Source organism: Hemiscyllium ocellatum, chromosome 16, assembly GCF_020745735.1.
Source record: "Hemiscyllium ocellatum isolate sHemOce1 chromosome 16, sHemOce1.pat.X.cur, whole genome shotgun sequence".
Taxonomy (NCBI): Eukaryota; Metazoa; Chordata; class Chondrichthyes; order Orectolobiformes; family Hemiscylliidae; genus Hemiscyllium; species Hemiscyllium ocellatum.
Window position 1 is genome coordinate 18634773 of NC_083416.1, and position 23798 is coordinate 18658570.

At 45.2% G+C, this 23798-nt stretch overlaps 1 protein-coding gene across 1 annotated transcript in view; it reads left to right on the forward strand.

The window, feature by feature from the left end:
• Nucleotides 1–21385, forward strand: part of LOC132823547 (Kv channel-interacting protein 1-like) — an 89054-nt gene extending 67669 nt beyond the window's left edge. Inside the window, exons 5-8 of the mRNA XM_060837490.1 lie at nt 15221–15328; nt 16531–16635; nt 18874–18936; nt 21254–21385. Of these exons, the coding sequence (XP_060693473.1) occupies nt 15221–15328; nt 16531–16635; nt 18874–18936; nt 21254–21385 (408 nt within the window). The remainder of the gene's footprint in view (nt 1–15220; nt 15329–16530; nt 16636–18873; nt 18937–21253) is intronic.
• The last annotated feature ends 2413 nt before the right edge of the window (nt 21386–23798 follow it).

Here is a 23798-nt window from a genome sequence, read left to right on the forward strand (position 1 = left end):
GGAGAGAGTGAGGGCTAATGAGTGACATTGTGAGGGAGCTAGATAATTTCAGTAGACATACAGTCAGTAAAAATAGTGTGCTGGAGCATGTTAGCAATCTTAGGAGAGAGTCACCCGAGGCACTACACGAGTAGTGCCTCCCACCCTTCCACCTCCTCTAACCTAATAATAAGACCAATTGTGACTAGCAGGTAAGTGCTGCATTTTCCTTGTTTGTTTCTTTAGATTTAGTTGGTTTTGTTGTTTTTTTTTAAGGAAAGCTTACTTTTAGAGGGATGGCAGTGCAGAGAGGGCAATGTTCCTCTTGCAACATGTATGAGGTGAGGGAAGCCATTAGCGTCCCTACTGAGTACACTTGCAAGAAGTGCACCCATCTCCAGCTCCTCCAAACCCGTGTTAGGGAACTGGAGCTGGAGTTGGATGAACTGCGGATCATTCGGGAGGCAAAGGAGGTCGTAGATCGGAGCTTTAGGCAAGTAGTTACTCCGAAAGTTCAAGATAGATGGGTGACAGTGAGGGGGAGTGGGAGGAGGAAGCCAGTGCAGGGACCCCCTGCGGTCATTCCCCTCAAGAACAAGTATACCGTTTTGGATACTTGTGGGGGGGATGACTTACCAGGGGCAAGCAACGAGGTTCAGGCCTCTGGCACGGAGCCTGGCCCCGTTGCTCAGAAGGGTAGGGTGGAGAAAGGTAGAGCAATAGTTCTTGGGGACTCGATAGTGAGGGGTACAGACAGACGGTTTTGTGGGGGCGACAGGGACTCACGTTTGGTATGTTGCCTCCCAGGTGCAAGGGTACGTGATGTCGCTGATCGTGTTTTCCGGGTCCTTAAGGGGGAGGGGGAGCAGCCCCAGATCGTGGTCCACGTTGGCACCAACGATATAGGTAGGAAGAAGGGTGAGGATGTCAGACAGACTTTCAGGGAGCTAGGTTGGAAGCTCAGAGTTGGAACAAACAGAGTTGTAGTCTCTGGTTTGTTACCCGTGCCACGTGATAGAGAGTCGAGGAATAGGGAGAGAGAGCAGTTAAATGCGTGGCTACAGGGATGGTGCAGGAGGGAGGGATTCCGGTTTCTGGACAACTGGGGTCCTTTCTGGGGAAGGTGGGACCTCTATAAAAAGGATGGGCTACACCTGAACCTGAGGGGCACCAGTATCCTTGGGGGGAGGTTTGCTAGTGCTCTTTGGGAGGGTTTAAACTAACTCCGTGGGGGCATGGGAACCAGGACTGTAGCTTTAGGGTACAGGACCTTGAGTGTCGGGAGGTTAGGAATAATGCAGTGATCTCTAAGGAGGGTGCCTGTAACCAGAAGGGTGGATTGAAGTGTGTATACTTCAATGCCAGAAGTATAAGGAATAAGGTAGGTGAACTTGCAGCGTGGGTTGGTACCTGGGACTTCGATGTTGTGGCCATTACAGAGACGTGGGTAGAACAGGGACAAGAATGGCTGTTGCACGTTCCAGGGTTCAAATGTTTTAGTAGGATCAGACATGGGGGTAAAAAAGGGGGAGGCGTGGCATTACTTGTCAAAGATAGTATCACAGCAGTGGAATGGACGATGGAAGAGGACTTGCCATCTGAGGTAGTTTGGGCTGAGGTTAGAAATAGGAAAGGTGAGGTCACCCTGTTAGGTGTTTTCTACAGGCCTCCTAATAGTCCTAGAGAAGTAGAGGATAATATTGCGAGGATGATTCAGGAAAAGAGTGAAGGTAGCAGGGTGGTTGTTATGGGGGACTTTAACTTCCCAGATATTGACTGGGAGAGCTATAGCTCGAGTTCATTAGATGGGTCGGTGTTTGTACAATGTGTGCAGGAGGGTTTCCTGACACAATATGTCGACAGGCCAACAAGAGGGGAGGCTATATTGGATTTGGTTCTAGGTAATGAACCAGGCCAGGTGTTAGACTTGGAGGTAGGTGAGCACTTCGGGGACAGTGACCACAACTCGGTGACTTTTACTTTAGTGATGGAGAGGGATAATCGTGCGCCGCAGGGCAAGAGCTATAGCTGGGGGCAGGGAAATTATGATGCAGTGAGGCATGACTTAGGATGTGTGGATTGGAAAAACAGGCTTCAAGAGAAGAACACTAATGAGATGTGGGGATTGTTCAAGGAGCAGCTACTGCGTGTCCTCGATAGGTATGTACCAGTCAGGCATGGTGTAAAGGGCCTTGTGAGGCAGCCGTGGTTTAGTAAGGAATTGGAGTCCCTTGTGAAAGGGAAGAAGGCGGCATATGTAAAGATGAGGCGTGAAGGTTCAGTAGGGGCGATTGAGAGTTATAAGGTAGCCAGGAAGGAGCTAAAGAGGGAGCTAAGAGAAGCGAGAAGGGGACATGAAAGTCTTTAGCTGGTAGGATTAGGGAAAACCCAAAGGCTTTCTATAGGTATGTCAAGGATAAAAGGATGACTAGGGTAGGTATCGGTCCAGTCAAGGATAGTAGTGGGAAGTTGTGTGTGGAGGCGGAGAAGATTGGAGAGATATTAAATCAGTACTTTTCATCAGTATTCACTCAGGAACAGGACACTGTTGCTGATGTGAATATGGAATCACAAATAATTAGAATGGATGCCCTGGAAATATGCAGGGAAGAGGTTTTGGGAATATTGGAAAGGATGAATATAGATAAGTCTCCTGGGCCTGATGGCATTTACCCCAGGATCCTATGGGAAGCTAGGGAGGAGATAGCAGAGCCATTGGCCTGGATTTTTATGTCGTCATTGTCAACGGGAATAGTACCAGAGGACTGGAGGATAGCGAATGTGGTCCCATTGTTCAAGAAAGGGAGTAGGGATAGCCCTAGTAACTATAGGCCAGTGAGTCTGACTTCAGTGGTGGGCAAAGTCTTAGAGAGAATGGTAAGGGATAAGATTTATGAACATCTGGGTAGGAATAACGTGATCAGGGATAGCCAGCATGGTTTTGTGAAGGGCAGGTCGTGCCTCACAAACCTTATTGAGTTCTTTGAGAAGGTGACTAAGGAAGTGGACGAGGGTAAAGCAGTAGATGTTGTGTATATGGATTTTAGTAAGGCGTTCGATAAGGTTCCCCATGGTAGGCTAATGCTAAAACTTCGGAGGTATGGCATTGAGGATACATTAGAGGTTTGGATTAGGAATTGGCTGGCTGGAAGGAGACAGAGGGTAGTAGTTGATGGATTATGTTCATCTTGGAGCGCAGTTACTAGCGGTGTACCACAAGGATCTGTTTTGGGACCATTGCTTTTTGTTATCTTTATAAATGATCTAGAGGAAGGACTTGAAAGCTGGGTAAGCAAGTTTGCGGATGACACAAAAGTCGGAGGAGTTGTGGATAGTGAGGAAGGAAGTGGTAGGTTACAGCGGGATATAGATAAGTTGCAGAGCTGGGCGGAAATGTGGCAAATGGAATTCAATGTAGCTAAGTGCGAAGTCGTTCACTTTGGTAGGAATAACAAGATGATGGATTACTGGGCTAATGGTAGGCTACTTGGTAGTGTGGATGAGCAGAGGGATCTTGGTGTCCACGTACACAGATCTCTGAAAGTTGCCACCCAGGTAAATAGTGCTGTGAGGAAGGCATATGGTGTACTGGGCTTTATTGGCAGAGGAATTGAGTTCCGGAGTCCTGAGGTCATGTTGCAGTTGTATAAGACTCTGGTGAGGCCTCATCTGGAGTATTGTGTGCAGTTTTGGTCACCATACTATAGGAAGGATGTGGAAGCTTTAGAACGAGTGCAGAGGAGGTTTACCAGGATGTTGCCTGGAATGGTAGGAAAATCTTATGAGGAAAGGCTGAGGCACTTGGGGCTGTTCTCATTGGAGAAGAGAAGGTTTAGGGGAGATCTGATAGAAGTGTATAAGATGATTAGGGGTTTAGATAGGGTAGATACTAAGAACCTTTTACCGCTAATGGAGTCAGGTGTTACTAGGGGACATAGCTTTAAATTAAGGGGTGGTAGGTATAGGACAGATGTTAGGGGTAGATTCTTCACACAGCGGGTTGTGAGTTCATGGAATGCCCTGCCCGTATCAGTGGTGAACTCTCCTTCTTTATGGTCATTTAAGCGGGCATTGGATAGGCATTTGGAAGTTATTGGGCTAGTATAGGTTAGGTAGGATTCGGTCGGTGCAACATCGAGGGCCGAAGGGCCTGTACTGCGCTGTATCCTTCTATGTTCTATGTTCTATGTTCTATGTTCCTGAGTGACGATGTGGTGCCACTGAATCAGTTGAGATACAGGTCTTTGGTTGCAGAGAGGTTTTGCAGTGACAGTGTGAGAGAGCATGATAAACATCAGAAGAGATACAGTCAGTAATGGGGTTTCTGGCTAGAGAGGTGATACTGAGTGATATTGTGAGGGAGCTGGATTGACATCAGTAGGGATACAATCTAAAGTACAAAGCACTTGGTAGAAGAGGGGTTACTGACTGACAGTGTGAGTGAGTGGATTAACATCAATACAGATGCAGTCAGTAAAACAGATCTCTAGGGGTGAGTGGCATTTCTGCATGACTGTGTGATGGAACTGGATTAACATCAATAGCAATACAGTCAGAAAAACAAGGTACAGGCACGAAGGGGTTACTGGGTGATGGTGTGTGGGAGGAGAATTATCACTGTTGAAGTGTGATTAGTTACACAAGGCGACAGTAAGGAGTGCCGATGCTGGAAGCCAGAGTCAATAGAAGTGAAGCTGGAAAAGCACAGCAGGTCAGACAGCATCCAAGAAGCAGGAAAGTCAACGTTTCAGGCCGAAACCCAAAACCCTTAATCAGGACTGGGGAAGGAGAGGGGGAGCCCTGAAGTATATTGGCAGGGTGGGGTGGGGCGGGGGAGGAGAGTTGGGAAGGTGGTTGGTGGTGCTGGGGCTGGGAAAAGGGTGAGTGGGAATTGTGGATTCCAGTAGGAGGTTATGGTCAGGTCAGGTTAGGTTAGGTCAGGGAGGTAAGGAGGAGGAGGTGGAGGAGGGCTGCACATAGAATAAGGGTGGGGTAGGAGGGATTTTGAAGCTGGTGAAGTAGATGTTGAGGTCATTTTGGGCTGTAAGCCCCCCAGATGAAATATAAGGTTTTATTCCTCCAGTTTCCATTTGGCTTTACTCTGACAGTGGAGGAGACCAAGGATGGATATGTCACCGGAGAGGTGGGAAGGGGAATTAAAGTGGATGGCAACTGGAAGGTCAGGTAGATTGTGGCGTGCAGACCCCAGATGCTCAGTGAACCAGTCCCTGAGTTTGGCCTTGGGGGTCTCTCCAATATAGAGGAGACTACATCGGGAGCAACAGATGCAATAGATCAGGTTGGATGAAGTGCAGGTGAATCTCTGCTGGATCTGGAAGGATTGTTTGGGGCCTTGGATGGAAGTGAGAAGGGAGGTGTGGGTAGGTATTGCACCTCTTGCGGTTGCAGGGAAAGGTACAGGGTGTTGGTGGGGAGTGTAGAGTTGACGAGGGAGTTGCAAAGTGAATGGTCACTGCAGAAAGCGAATGGGGTGGGGATGGAAAAATCTTTTTGAAGGTGAGGTCTGATTTTAGAAAGTGAAATGTTGAAGGATGATGCATTGGAGTCGAAGGTTGTTGGGGTGGTACATGAGGACTAAGGGGATTCTATCCTTATCGTTGTTGGGGGAGGAGTTTTGAGAGCAGAAGTGCAGGGGATGGAGGAGATACGGTTGAGGACATCCTTAATTGCTGAGGAGGGAACACTACAGTCTCTAAAGTAGGAAATCCAGGAGGAGAATGCCTCATCCTGGGAGCAGATGTAATGGAGGTAGAGAAATTGGGAGTATGGGATAGCAGCTTTGCAGAAGATGGGTAAGAGGAGATGTGGTTGAGGTTGTTGTGGGAGCCAATGGGTTTGAAATGGATATCAGTGGTGAGTCAGACTCCAGAGATAGAAACGGAGAGGTCCAGGAAGGGGAGGGAGGTGTCAGAAATGGTCTAGGTGAACTTGAGGCTGGGTGGAAGGTATGAGGGAACTGGATTGACATCAGTAGAGACACAGTCAGTGATACAATGCTCCAATTAAGAGAGATTTCCAAATGGAGGTGTAAGGGAGCTGGATTGGCATCAGTAGAGATGCAGCCAGTAACATAGGGTACTGGGGAGAATGTGCAATGCTAAGTGACAGTGTGAGGGAATTAAATTATCATCAGTAGAGAAGCAGTCAATAATACAGGGAGCGGGAAGGGAATAGGAATTACTGAGTGACAGTGTGAGGTGGCTGAATACACGTCAGTACAGATACAGACAATAATACAGGGCACTTAGGCACTAAGAGTGGGTTCTGAGTGACAGTGTGGGGGAGCAGGATAACATCAGTGAAAATATGGTCAGTAGAACAGTGGATGTGAGGGTCATTGAGTGACTATGTCAGGGAATTCAGTTAACATCAGCAGTGACACAATCATTAACACATTACTGAGATGTCAGAGGTGTTGCTGAGTAATAGAGTGATGAAGTTGGATTAAAATGAATTGACACACATGTTCTGGAGGGTTAAAGAGGTTACTGAGTGACTTTGAAGGAGATGGTTTAACATCGGCGAGATACAGTCAGTCAAACATGTATGGGGGGTGTTACTGAGTGACAATGTTATGGAGAAGGATTAACATGTTGAGAGATTTAATCTGTAACAAGGTGCTGGTGGATTGACAAAGAGAAGTGTGAGGAGGCTGGATTAGCATCAGTAGAAAGAGTCAGTAACACAAGGTGGTGATGTGATACTGATTCAGAATATAACATTATGCAGAATCTGATTTATCATCAGTAGAGATACAATCTGAAGCACAGAGCACTTTCTGGGAGAGCATTTACTGAGTGACATTGTGATGGAGATGGATTAACACCAATAAAAATACAGTCAGGGAAATAATGCACAGGCATACGTGTCTTACTGAGTGACAATGTGATGGAGATGAATTAGCATCAATAAAAATACAGTCAGGAAAACAATGCATAGGCATACATGTCTTACTGAGTGACAGTGTGAGAAAACTGGATTAACATTAGTAGAGATACAGTCAGTAACACAGGGTGGTGAGAGGTAGGGGGGAATAATACAGGGCACTTGGAAAGAGGCAGCTTTCAGTGACAGTGTGAGAGATCAGGGTAACACGTTGAAATACAATCAGTAAAACATGGCATTATGGACTGTGGGGCTTACTGAGTCACAATGTGAGGGAACTTGATTAACATCAGCCGTGATACAGTCAATAAAACAGATTGCTGGGGAGTCAGAAGTGTTGCTGAGTGACTGAATGATGAAATAAAGTGAGCAACACATGAGTCTGGAGGGGTAATGAGGTTACTGAATGACTGTGAAGGAGATGAATTAACATCAGGGGAGATACAGTCACAAAAACAGATTGCTGGGGAGAAAGCAGTATTACTGAGTGACTTGTTAGGAAGTATGATTAACATATTTAGATATATAGTCTGTAACACAGTTTGACAAAAACAGCGTGAAGGGGCTGGATTAGAATCAGTGAGATACAGTCAAAAACGCAGGGAGGGAGGGGTAGGGGGATAAAATGTGACAGTGTTAAGGATCTAGAATAACATGACTAGAGATATACACTGTAACACAGGGCAGTGGGAAGTATGAAGATTACTGAGTGAGATTGTGAGGGTGCCTAATACAGTCAGTAAAGAACGTGCTGGATTGGATGAGGGGTTTTGAATGACAGGTTGAGGGAGTTGGATTAGTATTAATCAAGATACAGTCAGTAAAACAGGGCTCAGGTTCGGAGCAGAGTTTCTAAGTGAGAGTATGAGGAACTGAATTAACTTCTGTAGAGATATAGTCAATCGCACCTGGCTTTGGTTGAAGAGGAGCTACTGAGTGACAATGTGAGGGAGCTGGTTAAACATCAGGGGAGGTACAGTCAGAACCTGATGGATTGAGAGCTTACGGAAGAACAACTGTGTGACATCTCTGGATAATCTTAGGACTGATACAGTCAGTAACACAGGTGCTGTTGGGAGAGGGGTTCCTGAGTACAATGTGAGGCACCTGAATTAATGTTAATTGAGATACAATCAGTAATATAGGTCTGTGGTTGCAGAGGAGTTTTTGGGTGACAGTTAGAGGGAGCAGATTATCATCAGTTGTGGTACAGTCAGAAACACAGGGCACTGTTGAATATGAGATTACTGAGTGACATTGTGAGGCAGTTGCATTAATGTCAATAGAAATACAGTGAGTAACACAGGGTGCCTGAGGGATAGAGGGTGTGTGAGGGAGCTGCATTATTATTATTACCTCATTCAGACTGCGATACCAGAGTATCTGTATCCCTGACACTCACCCTTTTGATCTGTCGGCCAGGGTTCCCTGATTGGGCTAGATTAACAGCCCCAATCAGGGACCTCACTTTATGAGGTCCAGCTGGCTGACCTCATTACTATCACCAGTGTCCATGCCTCTCATACCCTTGAACAGCTCTATCAGGACACCCCCAAATGTTTCTGCTCTAAAGAAAACAATTCAGTTTATCCAGCTTTTCTTCAGCTCCATCCCATCTGGGATGAAGTGCTCCATCCCAGGCAACATCCTGGCAAATCTGCATTGCAACAACGCAAGTTCAGTCAGATCTTTCCAATAGTGCTGTGGCCAGAACTGCAAATAGTACTCCAGCTGTGGCCTAGTCAAAGCCTGTACAGCTCCAACATGATGTCCCTGATCTTCTAACCTATGCCGTGACTGATGAAGGCAAGTTTCCCCTATGCCTTCCTACTAACCTGGCCTTCCACCTTCAGTGATCTGTGGACAAGCACCTTGAGGTTCTTCTGTTCTTCTGTGCTTCTTACTGCCTTGCTGTTTGTTGAATATTCCCTCGTCTTGTTCCTTGTTCCAAATACATCACCTTACATTTATCAGGATTATATTCTATCCGCCACTGATCTACCTTTCTGATCAATCTGTCTATATCCTCATAAAACCTAAGACCTTCTTCATCAGTGTCAACCACTCGGCTAATTTTTGTATTGATACACTGTACACAGACCTCCCAGTGTAGATACACTGTACACAGACCTCCCAGTGTACACTGTACACAGACCTCCCAGTGTGGATACACTGTACACAGACCTCCCAGTGTAAATACGCTGATCACAGATGTCCCAGCATAGATACACTGTACACAGACCTCCCAGTGTAGATACACAGAACACAGACCTCCCTGTGTAGATATGCTGATCACAGATATCCCAGCATAGATACACTGTACACAGACTTCCCAGATTAGGAACACTGTACACAGCCCTCCCAGTGAAGACATGCAGATCAAATGTTTTGCCTGGAGTGTCGGAGACTGAGGGGTGACCTTTATAGAGGTTTACAAAATTATTTGTGTTCATGGATAGGATAAATAGACAAAATCTTTTCCCTTGGGTGGGGGGGGGGTCCAGAACTTCAGGGCATAGGTTTAGGGTGAGAGGAGAAAGATATAAAAGAGGGCAACTTTTTCACACAGAGGGTGGTACGTGTATGGAATGAGCTGCTAGAGGACGTGGTAGACGCTGGTACAATTGCAACATTTAAAAGGCATTTGGATGGGTATATGAATAGGAAGGGCTTGGAGGGATATGGGATAGGTGCTGGCAGGTGGGACTAGATTGGGTTGGGATATCTGGTCGGCATGGACGAGTTGGACTGAAGGGTCTTTTTCCATGCTGTACATCTTTATGACTCTATGACTCTAAAGACCTCCCAGCGTAGATACACTGAGCACAGACCTCCCAGCTTAGATACACTGTGCACAGACCTCCAATATGCTGTGCACAGATCTCCCATCATAGATATACTGTACACAGACCTCCCAGTGTAGCTACACTGTACACAGACCTCCCAGTGTAGCTACACTGTACACAGACCTCCCAATGTAATTACACTGATCACAGACCTCCCAGCGTAGAAATACTGTACACAGACCTCCCAGCATAGAAACACTGTACACAGAACCCCTGGTGTAGATGCACTGTGTACACAGACCTCCAAGTGGAGATACACTGTACACAGACCTCCCAGTGTAGATACATTGTACACAGACCTCCCAGTATAGATACACTGATGACAGACCACCCAGTATAGATACGCTGATCACAGACCTTCCAGTGTAGATACACTGTACACAGACCTCCCAGTATAGGTACATTGTACACAGACCGCCCAGTATAGATACATTGTACACAGACCTCCCAGTGTAGATATGCTGTACACAGACCTCCCAGTGTAGATATGCTGATGACAGACCACCCAATGTAGATACATTGATCACAGATCTCCCAGTGTAGATACACTGTACACAAACCTCCCAGTGTAGATATGCTGATCACAGACCTCCCAGTGTAGATACGCTGTACACAGACCTCCCAGTGTAGATATGCTGATGACAGACCACCCAATGTAGATACATTGATCACAGATCTCCCAGTGTAGATACGCTGATCACAGACCTCCCAGTGTAGATATGGTGTACACAGACCTCCCATCGTAAATACATAGTATGCAGACCTCCCAGTGTAGATGCACTGTACACAGACCTCCCAGTGTAGATATGCTGTAGATAGACCTCCCAGCATAGATACACTGATCACAGATGTCCCAGTGTACATATAGTGTACACAGACCGCTCAGTGTAGATATGCTGATCACAGACCTTCCAGTGTAGATACACTGTACACAGACCTCCCAGTGTAGGTATGCTGTACACAGACCTCCCAGTGTAGATACACTGATCACAGACCTCCCAGTGTAGATACGCTGATCACAGACCTCCCAGTGTAGATACGCTGATCACAGACCTCCCAGTGTAGATATGGTGTACACAGACCTCCCATCGTAAATACATAGTATGCAGACCTCCCAGTGTAGATGCACTGTACACAGACCTCCCAGTGTAGATATGCTGTAGATAGACCTCCCAGCATAGATACACTGATCACAGATGTCCCAGTGTACATAGTGTACACAGACCGCCCAGTGTAGATATGCTGATCACAGACCTTCCAGTGTAGATACACTGTACACAGACCTCCCAGTGTAGATACACTGTACACAGACCTCCCAGTGTAGATACACTGATCACAGACCTCCCAGTGTAGATACACTGATCACAGACCTCCCAGTGTAGATACACTGATCACAGACCTCCCAGTGTAGATACACTGATCACAGACCTCCCAGTGTAGATACACTGATCACAGGCCTCCCAGTGTAGATACACTGATCACAGACCTCCCAGTGTAGATACACTGTACAAAGACCTCCCAGTGTGGATACACTGCAGACAGACCTCCCAGTCTAGATACACTGTACATAGACCTCCCAGTGTAGGTACGCTGTACATAGACCTCCCAGTGTTGATACGCTGATCGCAGACCTCCGAGTGTAGATACACTGTACACAGACCTCCCAATGTAGCTACATTGTAGCAGACCTCACAATGTAGATATGCTGATCACAGACTTCCCAGCATAAAGACACTGATCTCAGACCTGCCAGTGTACATACACTGTACACAGACCTCCCAATTTAGGTATGCTGTACACAGACCTCCCAGTGCTGATACGCTGATCACAGACCTCCCAGTGCAGATACACTGATCGCAGACCTCCCAATGTGGATACACTGTGCACAGACTTCCCTGCATAGATATGCTGTTCACAGGCCTCCCAGTGTAGATACACTGTACACAGACCTCCCAGTGTGGATACACTGTAGATAGACCTCCCAATGTAGATACACTGTGTACACAGACCTTTGTGGGCGGCACGGTGGCACAGTGGTTAGCACTGCTGCCTCACAGCGCCGGAGACCCGGGTTCAATTCCCGACTCAGGCGACTGACTGTGTGGAGTTTGCACGTTCTCCCCGTGTCAGCGTGGGTTTCCTCCGGGTGCTCCGGTTTCCTCCCACAGTCCGAAGATGTGCGGGTTAGGTGAATTGACCATGCTAAATTGCCCATAGTGTTAGGTAAGGGGTAAATGTAGGGGTATGGGTGGGTTGCGCTTCGGCGGGTCGGTGTGGACTTGTTGGGCCGAAGGGCCTGTTTCCACACTGTAAGTCTAATCTAATCTAAAAAACCTCCCAGTGCAGATACACTGATCACAGACCTCCCAATGTAAATATACTGTGCACAGACCTCCCTGTATAGATATGCTGTAGACAGACCTCCCAGTGTAGGTACGCTATTCACAGGCCTCCCAGTGTAGGTACTCTGTTCATAGGCCTCCCAGTGTAGATACACTGACCACAGACCTCCCAGTGTAGGTACGCTGTACACAGACCTCCCAATGTAAATACACTGTGCACAGACCTCCCAGTGTAGGTACAATGTACACCAGACCTCCCAGTGTAGATGCACTGTATACAGACCTCCCAGTGTAGGTATGCTGTACATAGACCTCCCAGAGTAGATATACTGTACACAGACCTCCCAGCATAGAGATGCTGATCACAGACCTCCCAGCATAGATACATTGTACACAGACCTCCAAGTGTAGATACACTGTGTACACAGACCTCCCAGTGTAGATACACTGTACACAAACCTCCCAGTGTAGGTACTCTGTTCATAGGCCTCCCAGTGTAGATACACTGACCACAGACCTCCCAGTGTAGGTATGCTGTACACAGACCTCCCAGCATAGAGATGCTGATCACAGACCTCCCAGCGTAGATACACTGTACACAGACCTCCAAGTGTAGATACACTGTGTACACAGACCTCCCAGTGGAGATACACTGTACACAAACCTCCCAGTGTAGAAATACTGTACACAGATCTCCCAGTATAGATACACTGATGATAGACCATCCAGTGTAGATACATGGATCACAGATCTCCCAGTGTAAATACACTGTACACAGACCTCCAGGTGTAGTACGCGATTCACAGGCCTCCCAGTGTAGATACACTGATCACAGACCTCCCAGTGTAGGTACTCTGTTCATAGGCCTCCCAGTGTAGATACACTGACCACAGACCTCCCAGTGTAGGTACGCTGTACACAGACCTCCCAATGTAAATACACTGTGCACAGACCTCCCAGTGTAGGTACAATGTACACCAGACCTCCCAGTGCAGATGCACTGTATACAGACCTCCCAGTGTAGGTATGCTGTACATAGACCTCCCAGAGTAGATATACTGTACACAGACCTCCCAGCATAGATACACTGTACACAGACCTCCAAGTGTAGATACACTGTGTACACAGACCTCCCAGTGGAGATACACTGTACACAAACCTCCCAGTGTAGGTACTCTGTTCATAGGCCTCCCAGTGTAGATACACTGACCACAGACCTCTCAGTGTAGGTATGCTGTACACAGACCTCCCAATGTAAATACACTGTGCACAGACCTCCCAGTGTAGGTACAATGTACACCAGACCTCCCAGTGTAGATGCACTGTATACAGACCTCCCAGTGTAGGTATGCTGTACATAGACCTCCCAGTGTAGATATACTGTACACAGACCTCCCAGCATAGAGATGCTGATCACAGACCTCCCAGCGTAGATACACTGTACACAGACCTCTAAGTGTAGATACACTGTGTACACAGACCTCCCAGTGGAGATACACTGTACACAAACCTCCCACTGTACACCAGATCTCCCAGTATAGATACACTGATGATAGACCATCCAGAGTAGATACATTGATCACAGATCTCCCAGTGTAAATACACTGTACACAGACCTCCCAGTGTAGGTATCTGTACACAGACCTCCCAGTCTAGATACACTGTACACAGACCTCCCAGTGTAGGTACGCTGGACACAGACCTCCCAGTGTAGATACACTGTACACAGACCTCCCAGTGTAGATACGCTGTACACAGACCTCCCAGTGTAGATACGCTGTACACAGACCTCCCAGTGTAGATATGCAGATCAAAGACCTTCCAGCATAGGTATACAGACTTCCCAGCATAGATACACTGATCACAGACCTCCCAGTGTAGATATGGTGTACACAGACCTCCCATCGTAAATACATAATATACAGACCTCTCATCGTAGATACACTGTACACAGACCTCCCAGTGTAGATACACTGTACATAGACCTCCTAGTGTAGATATGCTGTAGATAGACCTCCCAGAATAGATACACTGATCACAGGTGGCCCAGTGTAAATACACTGTACACAGACCTCCCAGTGTAGATATGCTGATCACAGACCTCCCAGTGTAGATATGCTGTAGACAGACCTCACAATGTAGATATGCTGATCACAGACTTCCCAGCGTAGATACACTGATCACAGACCTCCCAGTGTACATACACTGTACACAGACCTTCCTGTGTAGGTATGCTGTACACAGACCTCCCAGTGCTGATACACTGATCACAGACCTCCCAGTGTTGATACGCTGATCACAGACCTCCCAATGTAGATACACTGTACACAGACCTTCCAGTGTAGATACACTGTAGACAGACCTCCCAGTGTAGCTACACTGTAGCCAGACCTCCCAATGTGGATACACTGTGCACAGACTTCCCTGTGTAGATATGCTGTTCACAGGCCTTCAGTGTAGATACACTGATCACAGACCTCTCAGTGTAGGTATGCTGTACACAGATCTCCCAATGTAAATACACTGTGTACAGACCTCCCTGTGCAGATATGTTGTAGACAGACCTCCCAGTGTAGGTACACTGTTCACAGGCCTCCCAGTGTAGATGCACTGTTCACAGGCCTCCCAGTGTAGATACACTGATCACAGACCTCCCAGTGTAGGTATGCTGTACACAGACCTCCCAGTGTAGATACACTGTACACAGACCTCCCGGTGCTGATACGCTGATCACAAACCTCCCAGTGTAGATACACTGTACACAGACTTCCCAATGTAGATACACTGTTGACAGACCTCCCAGTGCAGATACACTGTGCACAGGCCTCCCAATGTAGATACACTGTGCACAGACCTCCCTGTGTAAATATGCTGTAGACAGACCTCCCTGTGTAGGTACGCTGTTCACAGGCCTCCCAGTGTAGATACACTGATCACAGACCTCCCAGTATTGATCGGCTGTACACAGACCTCCCATTGAACCTCGTTCTTTCTGACAGAAGCTAGAAAACAAATTGATTGTCTTCTGTGATGTTCAAAATTGGATTGGTTCCTTTAAAACATTTGACCAAGTGTACAAGCCCCCAACTGGCTTGATTTGTGTTGATTATCAAAGGACACATTTATTCTGTGATCTTGTAATTTCAGGACTTTGTGATGGCTCTCTCAGTGTTACTGAGAGGTACTGTTCATGAGAAGCTCAGATGGACATTTAACCTCTATGACATTAATAAGGATGGATATATCAACAAAGAGGTATGCAAAATGAAACAAGCAAGTACCAGAAATATTATTTAACTTACCGGAGCAATGTTCAAGCCAATTGTGATATTGTATCATACTGATATATGGAATATTAATATATTGAAGGAATAGTCTTAAATGGGAGCTAATGTACTACAAGGATGGTCCTCAATGAAGAATTAGTCTACTCTAGGAGTAGTCTTCAACATGGAGTTAGTGTCCTAGAGGTATGATCTTCACTGGGTATACTAAAGAAATGATCTTCCATGAAGAGTTAGTCGGCTCGAAGGATGGTCTTCAGTGAGGACTTAATGAATAAGAGGAATGGTTGTAATGATGAGTAAATGTACTAGAGTAAAAAATCTTTTGTGATTAGTTAGTGTATTGAAAGAATAATCTTCCATTGAAAAGTAGTGCACTACAGGAGTTGTCTTCAATGGGGAGTTAGTGTACTAGAGGGATGGTCTTCAATATGAAGCCCTTATATTCGATGATTGGTCTTCGATGGGGAGTTAGTGTACTAGAGGGATGGTCTTCAATATGAAATGTTTATGCTCAATGATCGGTCTTCAATCGGGATTGAGTATACTAGAGGGATAATCTTCAAAATGAAGTCCTTATACTCGATGATTGGTCATTAATGGGGAGTTAGTATACAAGAGAAATGAACTTTCTAACACACTGGAAGGATGGTCTTCAATGATAAGTTAGTGTACTGAAGGAATGGTCTTAAATGGGCAGTTAGTGCACCAGAGGGATAGTCTTCAATCGGGACATAGTGCACTAGAGGAGGAGTCTTCAATGGGAAGTTATTACACTGGAGAGATGGTCTTAATACAAAGATCTTGTCCTGAATGATTAGTCTTCAATGAGGATTTAGTGTAGTAGAGCATGGTCCTTAATGAGGCATTTTTTGATTTAATTAGCTAATTAGTTCACATGAGGCTGCAGATTTTCTTTAACAACTGAAAAATATCAATTCCATGAAAGAAGAATGAATAAGCTATCTAAATAATGAAGATAATTTTAATGGGAAGTAAATGTACTAGAGGATATGTCTTGAATGAGGAGTGTATTGGACAATTAATTTTCAATGGAGAACGATTGTAAAAGTTGATGATCTTCACTATAGTAGTGCAGATCATATAGTAGTATATAGCTGATTGTGCCTCAATTTGGGAAAGTGTCTGAACTTGCTGTTCCTGCAACTACAGGAGATGACTGACATTGTGAGAGCTATCTACGACATGATGGGGAAGTACACCTATCCTGTGCTCAAGGACGATGCTCCACGCCATCATGTGGACGTCTTTTTTCAGGCAAGTTCTTTCAGAGTTTAACATTACCAGAACGGTTCACTGTAGTGGTCTGAATGAGAGCGACTTGTTTGACCTTTCCCCATGGGCCCCAGGTTTGGATTCTGCCCACAATGATGGAATTGTTTTGTGGTTTGGATATGTCAGGGATCTACTCAGTGGGTTTGTGTGACCTTGCAGAGACCCTGCTCCAGTCACAATTGTTTCCAAGAATGTCGCTGCTGTGAGGGTTATTGGTTATTCTGAGGCAAGTGGCAGTGTATTTCATCATTTATCAGCTGCAACTAGGACTGCGACACATACTTGAATAACATGGCAGCAGCAGCTATGTTTCAAAAGGCGCTTTATACTCAGGGTACACTTGACAAGGCCTGAACTCCAGGAAACCTGCATCTTATTTATTTTTCCCCTTAGATCAATGTTCCCATGATCCCACTTGGTGGCAGTACTGGACAAGCTAGATCTTAGAATGAAATCAGACTTGACATATCATTTTTTTGGATTAATTAGTTCACATGAGGCTGTAATGTGATTATAGTTATCTTAAAGCAGAATAAAATCATAAGCTGTTTCCCCACAATATCCACTGCAGAGTCTCAAGTACAGGAAAATTATGCCCTGTCTCAACTTTTTAGGATTCTACTTAACTGACCTCTTACAGTTTTTTTTATCATGGACTGTAGAGACAATCCTTTCCAAATCTGAGAACTTAAATTTTCTCAATTCTGATAACCTGCAGACTTTAAACCAAACTCTCCTTACAAACTAATCACTTTAGCTGAGGAAACTGGTTCCCAGAACCATGCTTAAACTCGTTCCTGGAGAGAAACTGGACTTGTTTTGAAACTCAACCAATCTGGTCTCCTAACCTAAACTGAAAACAAAGTTAACAGTTATAAATCCAATAAAACAAACATGTTTCTAGCTTTTATAATTATCATGGGAGTGCTCTCAAAGTCTTGTCTTTTTTTATTGTGAAAGAACATTATTAACAGAAACAATTGATACCCATCTACGTCTATCTTCAAAACAAATTTCCATTAATGATATTAATATATTTGTAAGTTATTCGCCTTTCATCATACTATGACCAACCTCCAACTCTGTTTGGGATTGCGGTCTAAATTCCAATTTCATGCCTTTTTCTTAATAGCTGAGTTTAAAATGTTTCTGATAGAACCAATTCCTTGGTGAGTTCGATGATTTATTTTTGGCACGTTCTATGGCTATGGAAGTGATGAGAATGATGGATTGATTGTCAGTATCATGGCTTACAAGGACAGTGCTGGTTATGCTCAGTCGCCTTCAGAACCCTCTTACTCTGATCAGCCAGTTCATGGTGATGTCCCAGCACTCACATCTTACACAAATTTGGGTGGCTCTATGGTTTAAGAGAGATTCCTGTTCTCTGATCCCTCACCTGTATGGCTATGTCAGCTCACTGAAATGGGTGAGCTGCTGCTGCTGATGATGTAAATTTCTGCCATCATCTTCTTTAAATATAAGGAACCATGGCATGTGGTGTGGCTGGGGAAACCACTTCCTGGTATAACTGGAAGAGCCCTTTGCAATTAACAAGATATAGTTTATTGCATGTTAGCAACTAGTGACAGCTTTCATTGATATGATAGACATTGTTGCAGAGATCTTGAGGAGAACCCAGTGTTAAGATCTTCAAGATACCAAGCTATACCATCCACAAGTCTACATGATATCATCACAATGGATGGTGTTTATGCCACTCCTCAGTTTTAACCGTTTCAGGTTTAGCCCACCCATATACAGAAGTAACTACTTATATCTGGGTACTCAGTGTGCGTCAAGCTCTTGCGCAGATTGTGAAAATTGCTACCTGCACCAGCATTTATTGCCCATTCTGAGTTGGCCTTGAGAAAGTTGTGGCGAGCTGCCTTCTTGAACCGCTGCAGTTAATTACCGTGTGCTGTCGGTAAACCCAGAATGCCATGAGGGAGGGAGTTCCAGAATTTTGACCCAGTGATGATGGTGGGCACGGTGACATATTTTGTGATTTGGCGATGGTGCTGCAGTTTTTTTGTCCAGTCCTGTTGCTGGTTATAGACACAGCTAGACTAGCATTCTTGTTCAATTTCATAAAAGTTTCAAATGTAAATCTACACCAAGATTGTTTCATGCATGGACTAGACCAGTGGAGGAAGTATCTGTGTGTTCCTTATGGAAACATTTCTTAACAATCTTTCATATCAATCTGTACCATCACAGAAAATGGACAAGAACAAGGATGGTGTGGTAACGATGGATGAGTTTATAGAATCTTGCCTCCAGGTAAGTCTCTATATAATTATTCTTACAGTCACAATTTGCATGTCTAATTGTACTGATAATTACAAGTATAATTACACTGGCAATCACACCTACATGTGACTCACGGTCACAGTGAGAAGTATATTGTACTGACAATCATGGAATTTATGTAGTTTTAGTTACACTTACAAGTGGAAGTATACTGACAGTCACACTTACATATGTCATTACATGACCATGTACATGTAAGTATGGGGCGACCCCCCCTCCCTCCCCCATATCTGCAGAATCATTTTCCGCAGTTTCAGTTACCCATGGTTTGCCGCGGCCCAAACATATTATAGGGAACCTTCCAGAACCAGAGCCTGGGGACTGCCGGGAAGGTAAATTTCCCATTTTAAATTAATGGGTTCGCTCCTATCCGCAGTTTTGAGCTTCCGCAGTAGGTCCTGGAACGTATCTCCTGTCGGTACAGGGGCACTACTGTACAGTTCTACCCAGCTAGAATTGTGGAATCATAGAATTTTACAGTAGCGAAGAAGCCCATTTGACCCATCGTATCTGACTGGGTCACAAAGTAGTTATCTTGCTAGTCCCATTCTCCTGCCCTATCGCCATAGCCCTCTAAATTCATCACTTTCAAATATATATCCAGCTTTGTTTTGAAATCCCCTACAGATTCCATTTCTATCACTCTCCCAGGTAGTACATTCCAAATTCAAACAGCTCTCTGAATAAAGCAGTTTCTCCTCATCTCACCTTTAGCTCTCTTGCTGACAATCTTGAAATTGTAACCCCGAATACTGACACCCATGAGTGGAAACAGAATATCCTTCTTTATCCTTTCGAAATAATTCATAATTTTGAACACTTCAATAATAATAAGGTCACCTCTTAATCTTCTCTGCTGCAAGAAGAGGCAGCTCAATTTCTGTAATCTTTCCCTCTAGAGGTGTATCATCACTTATTTGCTTTTGCACTCTATGCCCCTATTTATAAACTCAAGGATTCTCTAAGCTTTCCGAACAGCTATTTCAACTTGCCTGGCCATATTCAGAGAATCATGCATGTAAACCCTTTGCTCCACCGTGGGGTGGCACAGTGGCACAGTGGTTAGCACTGCTGCCTCACAGCGCCAGAGACCCGGGTTCAATTCCCACCTCAGGCGACTTACTGTGTGGAGTTTGCACATTCTCTCCATGTCTGCGTGGGTTTCCTCCGGGTGCTCCGGTTTCCTCCCACAGTCCAAAAATGTGCAGGTCAGGTGAATTGGCCATGCTAAATTGCCCGTAGTGTTAGGTAAGGGGGAAAATGTAGGGGTAGGGTGGGTTGCGGGTCGGTGTGGACTTGTTGGGCCGAAGGGACTGTTTCCACACTGTAAGTGATCTAATCATTTGAGATTACTTATCTCAAAGTTGTACCTGTGTTGTGTCTCCATGCTTCATCTTCCAAAGTGCACGATCTCACAATTTCTTGCATTGAGATTCATCTGCCAGGTGTCTGCACATTTGGCCAACCTGTCGCTGTCCTTCTTGAGTCACCCAGCATCATCCTCACGATTTATTATTCTGCTTAGCTCGGTATTATCTGCAAATTTACAGATTTTGCCCTCAACACCCATCTCCAACCCATTTGTTTAATCAGAGAAAGCAAGGTGCCAGAAGTCAATTCCTGAAGAACACCAGATAGATTAGATTAGATTCCCTACAGTGTGGAAACAGGCTCTTCGGCCCAACAAGTCCACACCGACCCTCCAAAGAGTAGCCCACTCAGAGCTAATTCCGCTCTGACTAATGCACCTAACACTATGGGCAATTTAGCATGCCCAATTCACCTGACCTTTGGACTGTTGAAGGATACCAGAGCAACAGGAGGAAACCCATGCAGACACGGGGAGAATTCAACACAGACAGTCATCCAAGGCTGGAATCAAATCTGGGTCCCTGGCGCTGTGAGGCAGCAGTGCTAACCACTGAGCTACCATGCTGCCAATTTCCACTTGTTCCCAACTTGAGAATCACACATCTATACCTACCCTCTGTTTCCTATGTTTCTGCCAACTTCTAATCCATACTGCCAAGGTATCATCAGTCACAAACATTTCTAATTTGCTAATCAACCTACCATGTGGCACCATATCAAATGTTTTCCAAAAGCCCAATAACATCTGGCCATAAGGCTCTGGTCAGACCACATCCATAGTGTCGTGTGCAGTTTTCGGCCGTGATTGAGTGGTGGAGCAGACTCAATGGGCCGAATGGCCTAATTTCTGCTCCTATGTCTTGTGGTCTTATCTACAGTATTACCCTCATCCACTGCCTGTGTCACCTAATCAAAGAACTCAATCAAATTTGTCCGACTCCAAGATGCCAAGGTCAAGGATGTCTCTGAGCAATTGCATGAAATTCTTAAGGAGGAGAGTGAGCAGCCAGAGGTCGTTGTGCACATTGGTACCAATGACATTGGTTGAAACAGGGATGAGGTTCTGTGGAGTGAGGAAAGAGGCTGGAAAACAGGACCTTGTGGCTAGTAATCTCTGAGTTACTACCAGTGCCACATGCTAGTGAGGCGAGGAATAGAAGGATCAGACAGATGAATGTTTGGCTAAGGAACTGGAGCGGGGAAAGGGTTTCAGGTTCTTGGATCATAGGGTCTCTTCTGGGGCAGGTGTGACCTGTACAAGAGGGATGAAATGTACTTAAACTGAAGGGAAACCAATGTCCTTGGAGGGAGGTTCACGGGTGCTACTGAGGAGGGCTTACACAAGAGTGGCAGGAGGATGGAAACCAGGGGGAGAGACTTGGGTTGAGAGTGGGACAGGACTGACTGCTCAAGGTTCCAGGGTTTCTTTGATTTAAGCGAGGTAGAGAGCAAGGTGAAACAGGTGGAGGAATGACTTTCTAAACAGGGAGAATGCACTCAGAGAGGATGTACTGGAGAGTTCATCCACTGAGGCAATATAGGTAGACCTCAAAAAATAAGATGGGTGCAATCTCTCTGATAGGAATATACTATAGACCCCCAAACAGTCACCTAGATATTGAGGAACAAATATATTGGCAGATTATGGAAAGATGCCACAAGAACAGGGTTGTGATAGTGGGTGACTTTATCATCCCAATATTGACTGAGATTTCCTTAGGGCAAGAGGCTTAAATGGGGCAGAATGGGGGCCACACTGGACTTATATTGGCTAATGAGTCTGGTCAGGTGACCGAGCTTTCATGGAAGAACAATTTGGAAACAGTGATCACAATTCTTTATGTTTTGAAATAGCTATGAATAAGGATATGTCAGGACCTTGTGGGAAGGTAGTAAATTAGGGAGGGCAGATTACATTAGTATTAGGCAGGAACTAAGGAGTGTTAATTGGGAAGAGCTGTTATGTGGCAATTATTTAAAGACCTGCTGGGAGAGTTCAGAACTGGCACCTTCCAGCAAGGAGGAAGGACAAGGATGGTAAGGTAAAGGACTCATGGATAACGAGTGGGATTATAAATTTAGTCAAAAGGAAAAATGAAGCATATGAAGGTTAAGGAAGCTAAAGTCAGACACGGCCTATGTGGAATATAAAGAAAGCAGGAAAGAACTCAAGCAGGGAATTAGGAAGGCAAGGAGGGGTCATGAAATGACCTTGGCAAGTAAAGTTAAAGAGAATCCCAAGGTATTCTATCTATATATAAAAACCAAAACAATAACTAGGGAGAAGGTAGGATCACTCAAGGATAAAGGAGGGAACTTGTGATTATAGGCAGAGGATGTAGTCGAGATTCTAAATGAATATTTTATGTTGGTATTCACCCAGGAGAAGGATATGGAAGATAGTGAGATTGGTGTGGAGTATGCTAATATGCTCGGGCGTTTTGAGATGAAGCAATGTGATGTTTGGTGTCCTGAAGAGCATTAAGGTGGGTAGGTCCCTAGGGCCTGATGGTATCTACCCCAGGTTATTGAGAGAGACAAGAGATGAGATTGATGGGGCTTTGACCAAGATCTCTTTATCCACACTAGTGACTGGAGAGGTCCCTGAGGACTGATGAGTAGCTAATGTTGTTCCTCTGTTCAAGAAGGGAAATAGGGACAATCCAGGAAACAATAAACCGGTGAGTCTCACATCGGTGATTGGGAAGTTATTAGAGAGAATTCTGAGTGATAGGATTTAAATTCACTTGGAAAGGCATGACTCACTTAGGGATAGTCAGTATGGCTTTATGCAGGGCAGGTCATGTCTTACTAACTTGATTGAATCTTTGGAGGAAGTGACGAAGGTGCTTGATGAGGGAAGAGCAGTGGATGCTGTTTACATGGATTTTAGTAAGGCTTTCGACCAGGTCCCTCGCGGTAGGCTCATCTAGAAGATTAAGATGCATGGGATCCTCAGTGACTTAGCCATTTGGATTCAGAACTGGCTTACTCATAGAAGGCAGAGGGTAGCGGTGGAAGGATGTTTTTCAGCCTGGAGGTCAGTGACTAGTACTGTTCCACAGGGATCCATACTGGGATCTCTGCTGTTTGTGAAATATCTAAATAATTTTGATGAAAATGTAGATGGTGAGTTAGTAAGTTTGCAGATAACATAAAGATTGGTGGAGCTGTGGATAGTGTAGAAGGTTGTCAAAGGATACAGCAGGATATAGGTCAGTTGCAGATACAGGCAGAGAAACGGGCAGATAAGAGTTTAATCCGGGCAAGTGTGAGGTGCTGCTGTTTGGGAGATCGAATGTTAAGGAAAAGTAATCTACTCCAATGGTAGATTATGGTTGGAGTGTTATGGTTCAAGTCCATAGGTCCCTGACAGTGGCCATGCAAGTAGATGGGGTGTAACAAAGGCAAGTAAGCCTTTATTGATCAGAGCATTGGTACAAGAGTCAGGATGTCATGTT